At 37.7% G+C, this 19,052-nt stretch overlaps 1 protein-coding gene across 6 annotated transcripts in view; it reads left to right on the forward strand.

Moving 5' to 3' along the window:
* grid2 (glutamate receptor, ionotropic, delta 2) overlaps positions 1–19,052 on the forward strand; it is a 446,512-nt gene that overhangs the window by 328,527 nt on the left and 98,933 nt on the right. For all 6 annotated transcript variants that reach the window (XR_014088939.1, XR_014088940.1, XM_081610703.1 and 3 more), the window contains 2 exons: positions 681–878; positions 3,825–4,137. Coding sequence is in view for 4 of the 6 variants with exons in the window: in XM_081610703.1 (XP_081466829.1) it covers positions 681–878; positions 3,825–4,137 (511 nt within the window). In the remaining 2 variants the exon portion in view is untranslated. The remainder of the gene's footprint in view (positions 1–680; positions 879–3,824; positions 4,138–19,052) is intronic.

Consider the following 19,052-nt stretch of genomic DNA (forward strand, 5'->3'; position numbering starts at 1 on the left):
TTTATGCTTTAAAACCAAAGGAAGCATTCTATGGCAACTTTGAGGTTACTTGGGGGGCCACACTTGTGTGTGTTGAGGGGTGTTCCTACATTGATAGATGGATACGTTTGGCGAGAAAGAGCTTTGGCATGCATGTCCACTCACTGCCTAATAGCTTATTGAACTGCCACAGCTAGCGAGGATTAGAAACCACAGAGCGAATATCTGGGATATCTTGTGCCTATGTGTAAATGTGTGTGTGAGAATGTGTGCAGTAGATACTCGGTCAATAACACACAGGCTCTCATAAATCTCAGGACACACTATACAGGCATTGAGCATTTCACTCATCAATAGAGATTTATTAAAGCAAAAGAAGAGTGGTGGAAAAATTCAGTCCACTGAACAGAATATAAATATATGTAAAGAAAGAAATCATGGTCTAAGTTTACTCACATATTGTGTCTTGTCCGTCTAATGTAACCACTAAAATATTTTATTTTCTTGATTGTAATTTCATGGTCTTTCTAAAGTCTACATCTTCCTTTTGAAGACTTCAATATTTTTTTACGCAATTTCTCTCAAAAGGCTTTCAGAGTGAATAGATTTGAGTAATGTGTAATTTACCACTGAAATTATTAGTGTGCTTACTAGGTTCTTGATTTACTTTTTTTAGTAATTGATTGATTGTTGCCTTCCAGGAGGAGCCATTTGTGATGGTGTCAGAGAATGTGCTTGGGAAACCAAAGAAGTACCAAGGCTTTTCAATTGACGTCTTGGATGCGCTGTCCAACTACCTGGGCTTTAAGTACGAGATCTATGTGGCTCCAGACCACAAATATGGAAGCTTGCAGTCCGATGGCCAGTGGAATGGACTCATGGGGGAACTGGTTTTTAAGGTGAGGTGAAAATCATAGCTAAAAAACTATAATAAAAAGAATTTTAATGATTAAACCAATCATGGTTCATCACACTTCACAAATGTGCTTCTTTACACTTATTTACTTATCAATAACACGTATAGTTATACAACAAACATACTGATATCAATTCAGTAATGGGACATCTTATGTTATTGAGAATATATGTGCTCAAGTCATTGTGTTGAACAGAATAGACTGGCAGGCGGATAGATGCTCTTCCCAGACATGAGGTTTGGGAAGAGCATCAAGTAAAACCATCTGAAAAAACATGCAGCAAAACATTGAAAAAGAAAACCCATCAATAGAACATAATTCAGGAGAGCTAAGAAAAAAAAAAAAACGTGGCAAAAAAGAAAAGAGCAAAATCAAACCCACGATCCGTAGATTACTCTAATATCCATGAATCATGATTGAAAACAGTCTTATTAATACAAAATGTTCTAAATTAATGACATCACTATATCCAAAATGATCTGAGAAACATAAAAAGTTCAATTCTATACTTCTGGTAAGTAGTTTTAATTGTTGAAACTAAACACTATTACCTTGGATGAAACAAACCATACTTAGAGCATTTGCACATTGTCAAAAATAAGCAAAAACATGTTTTATTGACACAGCATAATAAAAAAAATGCATGAAGGGTTTGATGATTTTCTCATTATGTTCTCATCCACTCTTGCAGACTTTTGTGAAGTTGCTGTGCAGGACCGACATTGTCAATAGATCGACATAAATTTGGCCTTACTCTACATTAATATATTCCTTTTATTGTCTTTCAGGTTTAAGCAATTGTCGAAACTAAGTTCCCGTTCTCTTAACCTTGAATGCTTGTCGGTGCTAAAGATTTGTCATGCCCTTCTTCGCTACACCTCAGAAAATTATAGAGAAAGCCTTTGAGCACAATCCATATTTATGTGCATGCATGCAAGCGCAAGATGTGAATAAACTCAACGTGCATGTAATTTTGTTTTCCCCATCAGTCAGCAGCTCTGTTTATCTCTTCAAAACCTAATTATATTAGATAATTATTACCCACAGTTCTTTCTGTAAGTTTGTATGTGCACTGACCACATGCATCTGCATGGGATTTCATGCTTACTCAAACAAGCACACAGTTTGTATGGATGCTGTTGTGCTGTTTCTACCAACAGGCGTCCTGCAGGGTTTCTTCTGATGTTCTGTTTATGCAGTAGAAAGGACACATTTTGCAAACTTAAGCGTTTTGTCTTCTTTCTCAACTACTGAAGTATGAAATTAGCATGAGGTAGATAAATGTTTTTGTTTCTATTAAGTTTTTGCGTGTGCAGGGAAAAGGCTGCGGGGACAGGATGTTAGACTACAGTAGCTCTTAAAAAAAGTTTCACAATATAGTTTTACAAAATTAGTCTGTGATCTAAAGATGAGTTGCTTCAAGCAACTAAATGACATTGTTGTTTTAGGTAATACTTTTCTTTGTCATGATCAGATTTTATCTGTGGATTTTCAAAACAAGCAGAACCTCACAGCTGCATTTTACTTCCTTAAGAGGATATCTTCAGTTGTTTTAAGGCTCTGGGGATAGAAACACTTTAATCAACAAACATATCTATTTCAAAATGGAATTCATCCCAGTTACACAGAATAAAAAGAGAGTAAGTTAATAAAAATAAAACGCGTGTAGCTGAGCAAATGTTGGAGTCCTAGCCTAGCCTAGCTTACATGTTTTTAACTTCGAAAGCCAATGATTTTTGGTTAACTTTAAATTTTATTCTCGACATCAGGAGTAAATGACATACACCACATTTATTTGCTAAATTGTCGGTTGAGGCCATTCCTGTGCTGACACTTCTGCAGGTTTTTAGGGTCCACTCTTTTGATTTCCTCTGCTTCTGCCCATCTCCTCCATCTAGTCCAACTCAATAAATGATTAGTCATAACACACCAAACATCTAATGAAAAACTCAGGTGAGGTGCTTTGGTAAGGCTACATCTTAAGTGTATTCACTATTCATATTCCCCATTATGCTTTACTTATTGCCGGTAGTTCTTTCATTATACTTTTTTAAAATTATTTTTTATTCACCTTCACATTCATTATTGACTGAGGGTCATCTAGCTCCAGGGCATTTGTGCAACTAACTGCTCCCCATTGTAAGCCAGAATGAATGTTGCAAAAACATCCTCATAATGTCTAAAACTATTTTTTAATGAAACACTGAATCTAGGCAACAAGTTTATACTCAACATTATCGACAATGTTCATTTTTGCCTCTATATTTACTTTAAATTATTTGGTCAAAGTGTGGATGTTGAACATGCAACATGCAGTAGCTAGAAGTAACCTCTGACTAGCAGGTAAGAGCTAATGTTATTTTAAAATAATTTTTATATACCTTTATTTACATATACGAGTGTATATGTGTATATATATATATATATATATATATATATATATATATATATATAAACACAATCCAATGTGTAATGCTTGATTAAAGCAATGTAACTTACATTTCAACAGCAAAAATACAGAATTTGGCTTAAAAAAAACAACAAACCTAATGACACATGAATCATAAACCCATATGTCAAATGATGTGTATTGGTAAAAAGTTATTCTAAAAGAAAAAAAAGTCTTTGTTTTGATTTTTATTTTTCTAACCGTTACACTTAGCAACACTATGGAACACATTACTTGTGTACTCTGACGATGTATGTGAAGGTGTCAAAGTAGAAACATTTGTGTTGCTGATTATTTATTAATAAAGGGAATTATCAGTAAACAGCCTAAAACTGAGAAAGCTGTAAAATCTGACAAAGTAATTAAAATTATGATTTAAAAAATGAGCAAAGGGTATCTCCTTAAATCAATGCTTAGTCTTTTTAGTATAATAGTCCTGAACAAACCTCTCACTCCTCTTCTTTCTCTGCCTCTCGCAGCGAGCTGATGTTGGACTCTCTGCTCTGACCATCACGCCTGAGCGGGAGAGTGTTGTAGACTTCACCACACGCTACATGGATTATTCCGTGGGCGTTCTGCTGCGCAAGGCCGAGCGCACAGTGGACATGTTTGCCTGCCTGGCACCCTTCGACCTGTCGCTGTGGGCGTGCATTGCAGGCACTGTGCTCCTCATTGGCATCCTGGTGTACTTGCTCAACTGGCTCAACCCACCGCGGCTGCCCATGGGATCAGTGTCTTCAACCACACTGTACAATTCCATGTGGTTTGTGTACGGGTCCTTTGTACAACAAGGTAAGCAAGACAATGAATGTAACTGGCTCAGCAATTGAATTTAATCTTCGCTATACTGGCTTTCTATCTGAATTTGCTTAATAGTGAGGATATTATTGAAGTAAATTTATTTAAGGAACTCTGTCACTAAGTGAAGCACATTATATATGTATTACTTACACAGATGAATGTTTGAAAGCCTTTATGTTATGATCATTTTCCTCTTGCAGTACTGAAAACATGTCATCAAAACATCACATCAGAGCAAAAAAAAAAAACAACATTTAGCTTTGATGAAAGGTATATTAAATACCTGATTCAAGGTTGTCAATTTTCAAAATATACTTTTAATCTGTCAAATTAGCCTCATCAAACACATATTCTAATTTTTTGAATGTGATTGTGTATATATAGATATTGCAAGACTGAAAAATACCTCCTCAGGGTGGTGTAGATGTGAATTGACCTTTACGTTTTAGTACATTAGTCAGATTAGGACAAAATGGAGGGGGCATTTTGTTCAGCCATGGATTGAGAGGACGATAATAGCCTCATTTTGGGAATATGAGCAGAATCTCTCAGGCTCTGCTCAGGTATGGAACAGGCAATTTAGGAAGGTTTTAAATGTCATCAGCAAAGTAACAGAGGGGAAGAAAAAAAGAGGGAACATTTCAGAGCATTCAGGTGGAAAGAACATGTAAATGTGTTATGGTTGATACTTGTGTTTAATAAAGTGTCAGTATCTCTGTGCTGATGATAGGCTCTCAGTAGGTTCACATGCTTATTTCTGTCTGACTGAGTAAGTCCTACTTTCCAGTGAGCTCAGTATTTGCTTTTTTTTTTCCTGCTTAAAGCCTGGAGATAGTTAATTTTTTAAGTGACATCAATTATGCAAATTTAGGGAGGAACGTTTTTTGTTTCTGACACTGCCACTGAAACATTCCGTGCTCTGAATAAGCAAATGATGAGCATTTCACTATTTGGTAAATAATTTTCCATATTTCTACGGCAGCTAATGGCGGTAATGATGGTGACTATGATACATGCTAATTGCTACTTCATCTCCACAATCATTTCTCTTTTTAGCTGTAATTAACATTTTAGTCATGGTATCATTAGTCTGAAAACAAGAGTGCAAGAAAGGGAATCTAATTTTTCAAGAGTGAGTTTATGTATTGTTGTCACACAGACAGCAAGATTGCATTTTAGCAAAAATTCCAAAATGTGAATTTATCCTATCCTAAGTCTATAATTACATTCTATGTAGCTTTTTATAGGTTAGAGCTAGCATATTATTAGCATGTTTCAGTTTCAGTAATAATCTTTTGCTTTAATAAGTGAAACTGCCTTGCTATTTGTACACTATTTCATCATTATCGTGCAACAGTTTTAATCCATTTTGTACAAAAAAAAGTCAATAAAGTTACCATAGTCACATCTCATTTTCACATTTTGATACATTGCAACTATGACTGACCACAACAAACTAGGCAGGGGGCGTTTAAGTTATTAGCAACATCTTAGAAGTTTTGTTCCAGGATTGGCTCAATCCATCCTCACATCAACTCCAACCCGCTTCCCTGTCCCGGTTGATGAAAGCATTCCCACACCAGGGCTGATATGTTCAGTCTGGTATTCAGTGATGGTTTTTTTGCCAATACTTTTCACATAGTTCAGTGATGGTCTTGTCTAAGCAGAGTATCACAATAAGTGTAAGAGCAAAAGCAGCTTTTGCCGTGTCTCTACTACATGCCTTATGGCAAACTTTAACCAGGACTATCTGTAGCTTTCTTTCAAAATAGACTTTCTTGTGACAGGTCTGCCGGGAAGCCAAGATGTATAAATTGTCAGACTGCTGTCAAAATCATCTACCAATTGAGCTGTGGCTCTCGTCCGCTCCTCCAGAGTTACCAAGGGAGTACACCAAGACAAGGGAGTCTAGGTGTACTCCCTTGTCTTGGTAGGTTTGCAGCTGTGGTCACTTACTTAAGTAAATACTTTAACAAATAGGGATTGTTTTATATATTATAATTTTATTTAAACGATCATGTTAATAATTCGTAATTGAGTAGAATGTGGCACATTTTTCCTTAGGTTTATAGGCTTATGTCCATAAACTTTTCCATTTTCACATCCCTGATTTCCTGCTCTACGGCTACATGAATTGACCGTTTCTACTTTCGTTCTTGGGCTATTTTGACCACATTGGAAAGTGTAAACCAGGATGTTTACTTTGGCTGTTGGAAGTGATGCACCTTTTCATTGTCCGGTTTAAAACCTATACATGTTTCAAAAAATAAATTAGAGTGAGATGTCACAAATCCAGTTAAAGTACAAATGAGGGCCCTGCAGACACAGCTGTTGTTCTCAACCTCCACCCCAATCCCTCCCTCTGCACATATACACACTCACGCACACAAACACACACTATATATACACATCCATATCTGCATACAAATCTGTAGTTCTCTCACGAATGTCTCAGATTTTTGTGCTTAACCCTAAAATATTAGCTTGAGGGAAAATTGATTCAGATGCAAAGACATCCACAGCAGTAGGGAGTTGGAGATAAGTAATAAAAGCGAATAGTCAAACATGACACCAGAATTTTGCTTTTGGCGCTGTCACTTCCATTGTCAGAGGGAGAAGGGCTGAGAGGCAAAAGAGGGAGGTGCAGAGGGATTACCCCCATCTTTGTCCAGCCTTCTCTTTTCTCATCTTTCTTCTTTTCACTTCCTCCTTGCATATTTCTTTTCCTCCCATCCGTTTCTCTCCGTTGTAGTTAGAATTTCCTCCATTACATCCTTTTTATGCATCTCTTTGTCCCTACTCTTTCTCTTCCAGCCTTCACTCATTCCTCTTGCTTTTTCTCTTCATGTTCTTCCTTTCACAAATTCTATTCTTCCTTCGTGTTCATCTGAATCACCAGGGCGCCAGCCAAGTGACTGTTTGTTTACAACGTGTCCCACAGGCCTCTCGGTCTGGCATGTGCGTGCAGAGGATGTTGTGAGAAAAAAAAATCTGCATGCCATAAAGTATGTCTAATTGGTCTCAATGAGAGTGAGGGAGACTGAAGATAGAGGAAGAAAACCGAGGGAGAGGAAGAGGCTGCATATTTCAAAATCTTATGGCTGTACTAATATTGGGACTGCTACATTGGTAGCCTGCAGTGCTTTGCAAAAGTAAAAAATATTCTGCATACACTCTGTACTTAGCACATGTTACTCTCATACCTTAAATGAAATCCAACGCCAATAGTTGCTCCTAGAAGTCGCACACTGTTAGAGAGAGTCCAGCTGTGTAATTTAATCTCCGTATAAAACACCAGCTGTTTTGTGAAGGTTTGGGAAGCTTAGGGAACCTTGGGGAACAAACAGCATCATGAAGACCAAGTGTCACATCAAATAGGTCTGTAATAAAGCTCTGAACATTAAATGAAGGTCTGCATTAACATCAATATCTCAATCTTTGAACATCTCAAAAAACTTTGATTTATTATTGAAAATATATGGCTATCTCTGTCCTCCTACACTGACATCCAAGAGGCACATTGTAAATCTATGAGAACTGCAAAGATCCTTTGACTGACTTTGTGTTGGTCTAGCTCACCAAAATAAAACTGCATAAAACAAATTGAAGCTTGTGGTTATGTCACATGTGGAAAAACGTCAAGGATATGAATGATATTATCAGGCACCATAGACCTGTAGATCTTAGGATTTATTAACAATGCAAAATATATAGGAAGAAAATAGCCCAGGACAAAAAAAAAGTGACAAACACCTATTATTTAACGCCGTAATATAATCAGTGGTAGGCACTTAGAAAAACCTCACCTGCATTGACAACAGGCTTATAAATGTGGCTCATCATTAGTATTGGCTGTGGTACCTCTCATTTTTGAAAAAAGAGTCAGAACAGGAGAAAAACCATAAATTCATACAGTGCCAACTATCACATAAAGGTTGTAAAAGTTGGATATACAACGCTCTCAGGCAGAGCAAGGTCAGACACCATATCAGCCACCATTAAAAAAAAAAAACTTCTCTGAAACTTTCAAGAGCAATAAACTGCACTCAGATGGTGAACTCTGAGGTCTGAGGGTACACAATATTATTAAGCTATAGGAAAATACAATTCTGCTGCACAGATGCTTTTCTGAATACCAACTGACATAATGCAGACACTTGCAGTGGATTTGGCAGATGGGAGAGATAATCTATCAGTCCTCCTAAATAACTTTTGTGATCTTCAAAAACTGATTTTATTTTTATTTCCCTTTGGTAAATAAATTCAACATAGGCATTTTGAAGAGAAACAAATGCAAGGTGAATAGTAATGAAACAGTACAACAATCAGGTGAACTAAACAGTAAATTAAATAGGATAATTATTCAGTTGTTTTGTGAGACATTCACAGATCAACAAATGGATCTAACTTTAAGCTAGAGAGTCATCAGTGGACACATGAAGATGTTTGATAGAGGATATGAAATGTTCTCAAGGAGAATATTTTATTCTAAATTGGGCTGCTCTTTGGCTTTTGCTAAGCCAAGGGAGGGCATTCCAATATTTTTCAGGGCCAGAAGGTAAAAGAGTCAGGGCTGGAATGAATGATTACCAAGTGACAATATTAGGACAGCCAAGCAGGCAACATTAGCAGAGTGTATGCCATCGACCAGCCCATATGCAGGGGGCCCGGACAGCGTGTGGCCTGCAGGGATAGGGATGTGCACTCATTTGTAGTCTTGTGCACCAGGCTTTCGATCTAAAATGAGCCACCACAGGCAGTCAAACAAGCAGGGGAGCAGGAAGCAGGGGACTTGTGAGGCTTCAGGAAGATGGAAGAATAATCCAGCCAGCAGCACTTTTGAGTGCTGGGTCATAAAGGAGGTCTCGGCGGCTCTCACTCAAGTTTGGACAAGAAGAGCAATGTTTAAGTGTTGATCAGGAAGTCCTATTCCACTCACACTTCTTAGTAATTGAAAATCATGCAGAAGGGACTATTTTCTAAAATAATAATAAAAAAAACCACATAACAGAACCAACTGATGCATTTTTAAAGATGTATTGCTGAAGACTGTTGTGCTCTATACAGCTTTTAAGTTATATTAATATTGGAGAGTGAACAAAGTCTGATGCAAGGCAATTGAGTATCATCTGGGAAAAAAAGAAGACATGAATTCATTAATGGCATGACTAATTCTGCTTGGAACGGTGATTAGAGTGAATGCAGGTGAGCTAATTAAAAGCAAGAGTAATGCAATCTGGGGAACTAGATGGGTGAATATATTGCAGAACAAAATAAAAAAATAGGAATTTATGCACTGTACCTCTTCCACTCTTAAAAACCCGTAACATCAAGAAATTATCAGGGAAAAATAACAGGTGCATCTCTATAATATGTAAGAACATAATTACATACGGAATGATACATTTCAGGCAATTATTTCTGTTAATTGCGATGATTATGACTTACAGCTGAAACTTAAGATTCAGTTTTAGGGACATAAATAATTATTAAACAGAAATGTTAAGATATAACCATGTAATATCCTCCACAGATTTGGAGACGGATCCTGAAAGTTGTCCAGCGCACCGATCCGTCACATTGCTAAAGTAGCTTTAGCGAAGGTTGAGTAGAAGGTAAAATACGGTAGAATAAAATGCAGAACCCACAAGGATAATTGCTGCTGTCAGCAGACTGTAAATCAAAGCTTTTTCTAACATTTGAGCGAAATTCACAAGCACTCTGGACGACACAGACATTACAGGATGTCACATTCAACATCCCATGTATAAACATGGGATGTTGACATTGCCTGAATCCCAGACAATGTCAGAAGCACCTTACCTGCGCTAAGCAGAGGATTTCATTTAAAAATAAAGTTCCCTACTCGAAGGAGAGATGGAGATTTGGAGAGATAGGTCATTTGTATTTTGGGCATACACAAAGTGTCCAAAGTCACTACAGTATTTGTCACATTTTTTTAGAGCACATGCTTCCCTCTGCTGACATGCAGAGATGCTGAGTTCATTTTCAAGCATAACATGGCTCCTGATCAGACTGCTGAAAGGACCGACCCCTGCTTTCATGACCGTAGCATCACTATGCTCGGTTGGCCAGCACATTCAACTGACAAAACTGCACGGAGAATCAATAAAATGTTATCTATAGGAAGGTGACAGCAAGACAGACAATGCAGGTGAGCTTGTTATTAAAGCAACCTCCACTTCCTTAACACCTCAACAGACTTACAAACTGATCACCCCCTTGAAACGCTCCATTGATGCAGCATACCATGCCAAAGGTGGCTCAACCACGTATTGAGTGAAAATGCTTTACAGTACATGGACATCATTTTCAGTAAGCTGTACCTTCTGCATTAAAGTAATTTTTTGTCTTAATGTAATACAACATAAAATTTTCAATAAACTGATTTTGAGGTTTTTATTTGCTATAAGCCATTATCTTTAAAATTAACCAAAATAAATATTAAAATGTAGTACTATCTCTTATTCGTGTGTGTCCTGCAGAGCACTTCTTTAAATTACCTTCTTTAAATGACAGCAAACAAAATCAGGAGAGGAATACTGTCTTACACAAATGTAATGTGAAATAGATATTTCATCTTATTTCTCTTTATTTTGTACCATCCGTTCTCCTTCTCCTAACTGCGTCACTACACGTTTCTCTTCCAGTCTCTCATATCTCCTCAGCATTTCGCCGACTGCAATTGCAAGTTTTTAGCCATCTTCAATAACTATCTTTTTACAAATCTCCCACTTTCCTCCCTTAATTAAAGTCCAACCCAGTGGGGGAGGAAAACGTCAGTGTGGAGAAACAGACTGTTTTTGTGGGGGATGAACGTGGTGCCTGGATGTGTGCGTTTTTATTTACATACATGCAGACGAAGTCCCAGCATGAGTGTTGTTTTATTTCAATTAGAACTTTGCGGGGAATAGATCCATAGACTCACATTCATGCTCATGCTGCATGCATTGCTTCTTCTCATCCTGTGAAAGAAATTGCCCGGACACACAAACAGACACATGGAGTCAAGGCCATAGGCCATAAACGGAGCTTTCATCTTTCCATCTGCTGCTCAAAACCTGTTTTTCTGTCTATTCCTTTCCACATCTCCTTTATTTCCTGCTGTCCCCCACTGTGCATCTATCTGTTGGTGAACAGAGAAGAAAGCTTTGTAGGAGAGAGGTACTTTTCCAGAGCTAAAACTCTGTGGAGAGGAACACTCGTGTGTGTGTGTGTGTGTGGGGGTGTGTGTGTGCGTGTGCGTGTGTGTGTGTGTGTATACATGCCTGTATGCATGTATAGCCCCCCCAAAATTCAGTCTTCCACATTCTCCAAATCTCTCCACCTCCTGCTGAGTTTTCTCAGTGTGACTGCCATGCTCATTCCCCACTCCCTGTTCCCTGTCTAGCTTCCTGGATGTGTCCTTCCCTCCATCATTATCCATGTCTCTGCTGTGATGCACTGCTGGGAAGCCAATACTATCATCATTTTCCTGGACTCATCTTTTCCTCTTTCATGGTTCCTTGGATTCACATATTTTTCTCTAATGACTGTTTTGAGATCCTAAAGTGGACCTAACTTTAGGACATCCATACCTTCTGACTTTAGCCATCCATTTTTTTGATCTTTCCTACCTCTATTCATCTTTAGCCCCTCCTTGACCACAGGAATGTGCTGCTGTGAAAGAGACCATCTCTTTAAACGCATGTCTCTCTCATGCCCTCTCTTCCATTCTATGCTCTTTTGTTCCCTTTCTGCTTGTCTCACAGCTGCTTCTTCTCCCTCCTTCATTTTTTTGCTCCCTCACTGTGGTCCTGTTGTCACAGCTACATCCTGTAAGGAACTTTGAAAGGGGCTCCTTCAGGCCTTCTTCAAATGCAGGAGTGCAAAAACTTTACATGAATCCTGTTATAGGTCGTCTACACTCTAGGAGCTAAAACTTTCTGTATCATCTTGTTTCTTAGCTGGAAGTCCCATTATAAAATATTTAAAGCTGATGAAATTCTTCCCACGTAAACTACAGCATGCAATCTTTAGGCCATTAGAAGTTTTTTCATGTAATAAATTTGAATGCAATATTTTGTAATTCACAACTGAGCTAGTGTGAGATCCATTAAACATAAATTGTTCTGGATAACTAAATGCATGTATATCCAACAGAAGGAATACTGTGCTTCATTTGGCTTGCAAGATGGAGCTCTTACCCACGTTCCAGTTACAAACTGTGAAACCAGGTGAAACCACCTTTTTTCTGTGCCAAATAACCAGGCTGGCAGTGACAATGCAACTTTATATTGTATCAGTGTTTTAAGCTGAGCTTCATACATTAAAATATTGTGGTGTCAAACTTGCACATAGACTAACGGGAAATAAATATTTCATTATTGGAGCTATCGCTACTCTTTATGCATGAAGCTGCTGCGCTGGATTTTTTTTTTTAAACTTGAAAGTTCAGGTTTTTGATTGCATTTAAAACATACTTTAATAAAACGTAATGAAGCACTATTCAAGGAATTGATAAAAGTTCTATATTAAAGCAAGCCTTCTACACCAGCAAAGCAATCTACTGCCTCTGATTCAATCACACTAATATATCCATCCACATCTACTACATTCCCAAGCTGCTCCTAGGCCAGAAGAGATTTAGATGAGCTCCACAACTTTTCTAGAAATGCCTTTTCCAAGTGTGACATACCCAGAAAACTCTTGGAAACACAGAAACCATCCTGAACAGCAGCCCTAACCCTAACAAGCTCCTTTTCATTTAGAGGAGCAGGTACTCTACCCTGAACTCCCTCAAAATGCCCAGGCACTTCATCTTGTCCCTCATGCATTCCACATTGGAAGATCAATTTTGAATATCCAGGATCTTGTGATTGCAGTTGTAATCTTTATAAAATGTCAATATGTGACATTGGAACCTTTTCTTGAACTCAGCCATGGGACAAAAAAAGAACTTAACTGCATACAGAAAACAACAACCAGAGACTGGTGGAATTCTGAATACCCTGATTTATTTTTTTCATGACTGCTCCCTAGGAGGAGGTGGGGAAAAAACCCCAACAACTTAGGAGTAACAAATGCAATCACAGTGACATCGTAGAGTTACAAACTCTAGCTTTTTAACTTGTTTGCTCTGCATCTAATGCATGTGCCACTTCAATCAGACACTTGCCCCAGCTGTCTTTTCTGTTGTTGGACCTACTGAACTCAAAATACCCCGCTGTTCATCAGAATGGTTCACAGTAAAAGCTTGTGTCTGGGCAAAGAAAAAGAGTTTTGGATAAAACAATCTTAGCTGTTGATTATTTCATTATGTTTTGCTTTATTTTTGGTGTGCAACTGCTTGAGTACCAGAAGAATACTGAGCCAAATACTTCAAAATTCATTTCCCTTTCTTCCATCTCACTAACCTGAATAGAATACATGGACATATTTCCTATAAATGTGCCAAACTGTGTCTCCATTTTCCAAGCTTTTATTGCTAAAGCCAAAAGCTCTGATAATTTTAAGATGGAAGCCATCGCTTCTGTGTTTAATTCCCTCTCTTTTGGTTTGTGCTGTAAATAGCAACCTACCATCTTGGTTGTCCATTACTCTGTTTCATCAGTCACGGTGAGAGCTACTTGAACCTACATTAAGAATCAATTGTCCAAAATGTCATTGATTTCTAATTTAGTAAATGGTTTTTGAAACAGTTTTATTGAAATAGTGTTCAATTTCCTGTCTCATTGTGAACTGGTTATTTGAATACCTGTTCTTCATCAGCTTTCAGAGCTAATTTGATTGCATTCCCAACACCTTCAAACAAAAAGTGGTTCTGGAGAAAACCGCTTATGCACAGCTAACTGCAATATCACTGAATAATCGTATTGGTTTCAGTTTTAATCTTTTTGTTCCTGTTTACAATTATTTCCTTGTAGTTTTATTTTTATGTTATTTGTCTAGCATTTAAACTGGAAGTTGAAGTACTTTGACAATAAATTATTTAGTATTTAGCAGAGAAGGTATTTGTGTGTCGGGCTTGCTGATTTACGGTATCTGTTACTCTAAAACGTCACACCTTACCAGGCAGGTAATCATGAAACAATAGCAGCATGGCATTTAGTTCTGTTTGGTTAGTAATTTCTGGTATTCAGGTACGACCTGTTAAATTTGTTTAAATTACCAACAGTATTACTATTTGGCCTCGGCACTGATTAATATTATGTTATTCATAGTCAAACCAGACATTGTTGCGCAACACTATTAATTACTACATTTAGAGCTTGGGATTTGTGTACCACAGACAAGGTCATAATTGCTCTATACCTCTCTTGCTCCATCCTTGCATGAATTGTGAAGAATGCAATATACTGGAAGTCCTCTTCTTGATGTAGATAGAAACCCCTGAAGTACCAATGCCTTAGATCCAGGGGTGAAAGTAAGGGGGTACGGCACGGTACTGCGTACCCCTAAAAGATTTAGTGGGGATACGCAGTACTTGCAAGAGAGAGGAGCGGCTGTCTGCTGTAAAACATGAATGGGTTCACTGTGCAGCCATGAGTTCACCCACTAATCAGCCGTAACTTTTTTCCCATTTCATATTGTTTCTGAACTGTTCGTGCTTTGCTAGAGCAGCGGTGCAATATGTCGATCGCGGAAGGTTTTGAGTTGTTCTTGGCATTAGGTGACAAACTGAACGCAGCCAGGATGCTGAGACCAGCACATCCTCCTCTGATTGGCTTATCAAACCATTCATAACTTTAGAACAAAAAAAAAAATAAATCAACAAAACATGTTCAAATTAATAACCCAACAGCAACAATAATCTCAGTGATTGTTGTTTCTACAAGGTGTTGCGCAATTCTGTGCGTTTTGGTTCCATTACTAAAATAACCAGCAGAGCAGGAGTTTAAAATTAACTAATCAATCACTGCTGTGTTCATGAGAGGCTTATTAATGACCGCAAAATAAATATCAAGCCTGCAAACCTGATATCGCAACGGACTGAATGTTATATTTTTAACGTAATCTCGGGTTGGTTTGTGGAGAGCAGGAGGTTGCCATGGAAACGGGTGTGCTAAAGTGAGAGAGGGAGAGAAAGAGAGAGAGAAAATGTGCGAGTGGTTTTGAGTTGATCATCTGTTCGGGTTGTTTACCTTTGCTGTGGCTCTTCAAACGTTCAATAAACGACAAATTTGGACTAATTACCTCGTTCTTTGCGAGTAAATGTCATTTACAACAAACATCAAACACGGTAAATATGTTTCACTAAATATTTAACAAACAAATGGCTTCTACCGCAATAATTGTGTGAAATTAAATGAATTGTGTAATATAAAAAATAGTTTGGTGCTGTTGGGCACTGAATCTAAGAGGCTTTTTCTTTATCAAACATTTTTTTTGCCTCTTTTTTAGTGGAAATATTGATGTTGATGAGATTTTCTCCAAAATAACTTTTTTCAACTTTTATAGCTTCACTGTTGAAAATGAGGCTCTAACATTCACAAATGACATTGAAATAAAATCCAGTCCAACATCTGGTTTGAGGTGATTCCTCTGGAACCTGTTGGAGGAAAAATATCCCAACTTCAGAAGATGTGCTTTTAACTTAACAGACCTCAATGGTTCCTCCTATCAGTGTGAGAGTCAGGGTGAGGAGGCGCCATGTTGGGAAGAGAAGTGGAAGCTGCAGGATCTTCAGAACAAACAGGTCATGATGTTGGGCTACTGATTATCCCTCTGTGTGGACACAGGATCAATTGAACCAGTTTAAAAGCTAAAATGAATGGTTATATGCCAGACATGGAAAACTGGGATGCACTCCATGCCATGATGTTCAGGATTTAGGTCTCATGGCATCTCAAGGTGTCAACATTGCAGCCAGTGGGCTGAAGGAGGAAATGCAGCTTTATTTTGTAGCAATTAAATAGCTACCAGCTTTTATCGTTTCACAAAAAAATTAATCGGCACAGAAACTCCAAAGCACACAAAGTACCTGTGTATATATATATATATATATATATATATATATATATAGTTGTCATAGAACCCCCAAGAATTTAAAACTACTTTCACCCCTGCTTAGACCTAAAGGCACTGACTCTAATCTCAACTATTTCACAATCAGTTTTAAACTCTTGAAGTGGATGGTAAAGATCATTAAACCTAAAACAAGAGGTGCTCCAGCAAAGTATCAGTTCAAAGGAGTGTGTTATTTTACAAACTGCTTTCTACAGACTGACGCATTATACTTGGAAGAAATTTAGAATTGATTCATTAAAGTCAATTTTTTTTTTTTTGACACTTTGACATTTTAAGAGTGATGTGTATTCTTTGTAAATCACTGAAAATACTGTTCACATTTTGACTTGGTGACAGTTTATTTTATTGCTGCCTTGTGAAAAAAAGCCTTAAATCAAATTCCGCAAACCAACTTGCTATCTTATGTAAATGCTCCTTCCACCGTAATGAAATCTCAAAATCTGATCATCCAGCAATGAAGTTCAATCCTTGTTTTGGTCCCATATGAAGTGGTGAAGACCACAGCATTATCAACTAGCCAGCTAATACTGTATATATGTCAACTAAGTAAGTCTAAACACTCAACCGAATTAGGGAATTAGAATATTCCTTTGATTCCTTTGATCCTAAAGCGTCTCATTTGTTTGTTAGAAGGTGCAAGTCTAGCACATGTTCAAACTGATATTATCAGCTTATTTGCAAAGATCCCATGTTTTTGCCTGTTACATATTCTTGTTAGTGTCGGTCTGTTACAGATACTTCTTCACCTCCAATGGGACCACCCCTGCTGTTTTCTTTCATGCTTGAGATTTTTGTCACACAATGTGAGGTTCGTCTGTAAGTTTGAACAGCTTTTAGAAAAGCCCCAGGAGCTGCAGTAACTTACTACCAACAAGAAAAAGATAAGAGCTGGACTCGGAAGGTGGCAGGATATATAAACATGATCATCACAAGCATCCCTTTTGCAGTGTGTGTAATCTTGCTTGGAGTTCTGTGAACATCAATTTAAGATGTCTTAGAGGAAAACGAAAAACAGGGTGGTAATTACTTGTGAACCTCAGCTTTGCTCTGTTTTGTAGAGTGAACTTTGCAATAATGTCAACAAGATGGAAGATACGGCACAGATTATGGTGCGGCAGGAGCCATTTAGTAATTTAGAAATCTTTTAAGCTTGTATCAAGAATGGTACAGCGAGAGCCACCGGTACAGCTGGTACAGCGAGAGCCACCTAGTGATTTGAGAGTCTGTTTAGCCTGTACTGAGAAAGCCGTAGAACATGAAGTGACCTTGTTACAACCAACATGGAAAGACTTGCCTAAAGACCTACCATAATTTATGTAATCATGGCATATATTTAGCGAGGTGTTATAAGGATTACTCCAAGAATTGTGTCCTTAGTTACATCATAGCTTGTGTAATTGAAGCTTTTGTCAGCATCCCATTTATTAAGTGAATCCACCACGTCTTGAAGATGTTCTATTGGATTGACATCGGGTGAACTTGTGATACAGTGAACACTGTGGAGAGGAACACTGATGTGTGCTTATTCATGGCTCTATGCATGCATAACCCCCCAAATTCAGTCAGTAATTTTTTTTCCAACCTGCCATTTTTCAACTATAGTGTGTGAATTGTAGCCTCAGTTTACTATTCTAAGCTGAGGGGAGTGGCACCCAGTGTGGTCATCTGCTTCTCTAGTACGTCGTCACTAATGTGTTTGTCTGTTAAGAGAGCCCAAGTACCTTGGTTGTAATGAGTGGCTTTTGAAGTTGTCTCTCCGTCATTTTGGGTGGTGACGTCAACAAGGCATTTTTGTCAGTGCAGCTGCTGCTTACTAGGTGCCTAAAAACATTAAGCTTGAAATGTGAAACAATTAAACAAGTAGATCTAATAAAGTGGTCTGAGAGTTTATATTCAGCAAAATGAGGTGTCTTTGACATAATTTGACTTGCTTCACATCAACTGTATTTCCATTGTGGGAAAGAATGTCACCTATTTAGTCGCTTTGATATTTTAGATTTATTTTTTCCATATGCAAATGAGATATACATGCTGTCTCTTGTGTTCCGGGTCTCTGTGGTAATGTGTTAATGATGAGGCTGCATAAAACAATGAAAACATCTGTTGAGTGAACAAATCTTTAAAGAAAACAGATATAATGGTTATCTCCGTCAGGGCTTCACTCTATAGATCATCTTGATGTTTACTGAACATGGGTACCACCCACTAAATATGCATCTGTCAAAGCCAGCTTCAAAATACAATGCTAGCAGCTTGTTTTGTTCTACCCAGATTCCTTTTTTTCCCCAAGGAGAAAGAGAAGCAGTTGCTTCTAGTAGCAGTAATGAGAAGGACGGAGTAATTGTAATACAAGCATATTAATTTGGGGTACTCTGTTGTTAACTGCCTCAGATAAACAGACCAAGAGAATCCTATTTATTTCCCACAGTATGTGGCGTAAAGGTCATACTTTGAGCAGGATGCAACTGGAATAAACAAAAGAATTAATTGCTTCATGATAGATGCTGTGCTCACAGTCATTTTCCCCCACTGAATTTAAATTAATGTACAGTTGCTAAAGTAAATATGATGCATAGACAACTGCCTAAAACGGATAAAGGTCACTATGTATTATTAAAAAATAACTTCAACATAATGAAATAGACCTTTTATAATAACACTTCCCTATTAATAGGGGCCTGGGGTCTAAATAGCCGTTTTGGTCTAATTTTGTGTGTGTGTATATATATATATATATACATATATATATATATATAATTAAAGTATTTATATTTCCATATAGATTTAGTTGCTTTACTTCTACTGTAGTATAAGTAATATCGACAACGAAAAATAACGTAATCTTATGCATATAACCACTGTTCCCTGAAGGAGAG

This window comes from Poecilia reticulata, chromosome 9, assembly GCF_904066995.2.
Source record: "Poecilia reticulata chromosome 9, P_reticulata-male-v2, whole genome shotgun sequence".
Taxonomy (NCBI): domain Eukaryota; kingdom Metazoa; phylum Chordata; class Actinopteri; order Cyprinodontiformes; family Poeciliidae; genus Poecilia; species Poecilia reticulata.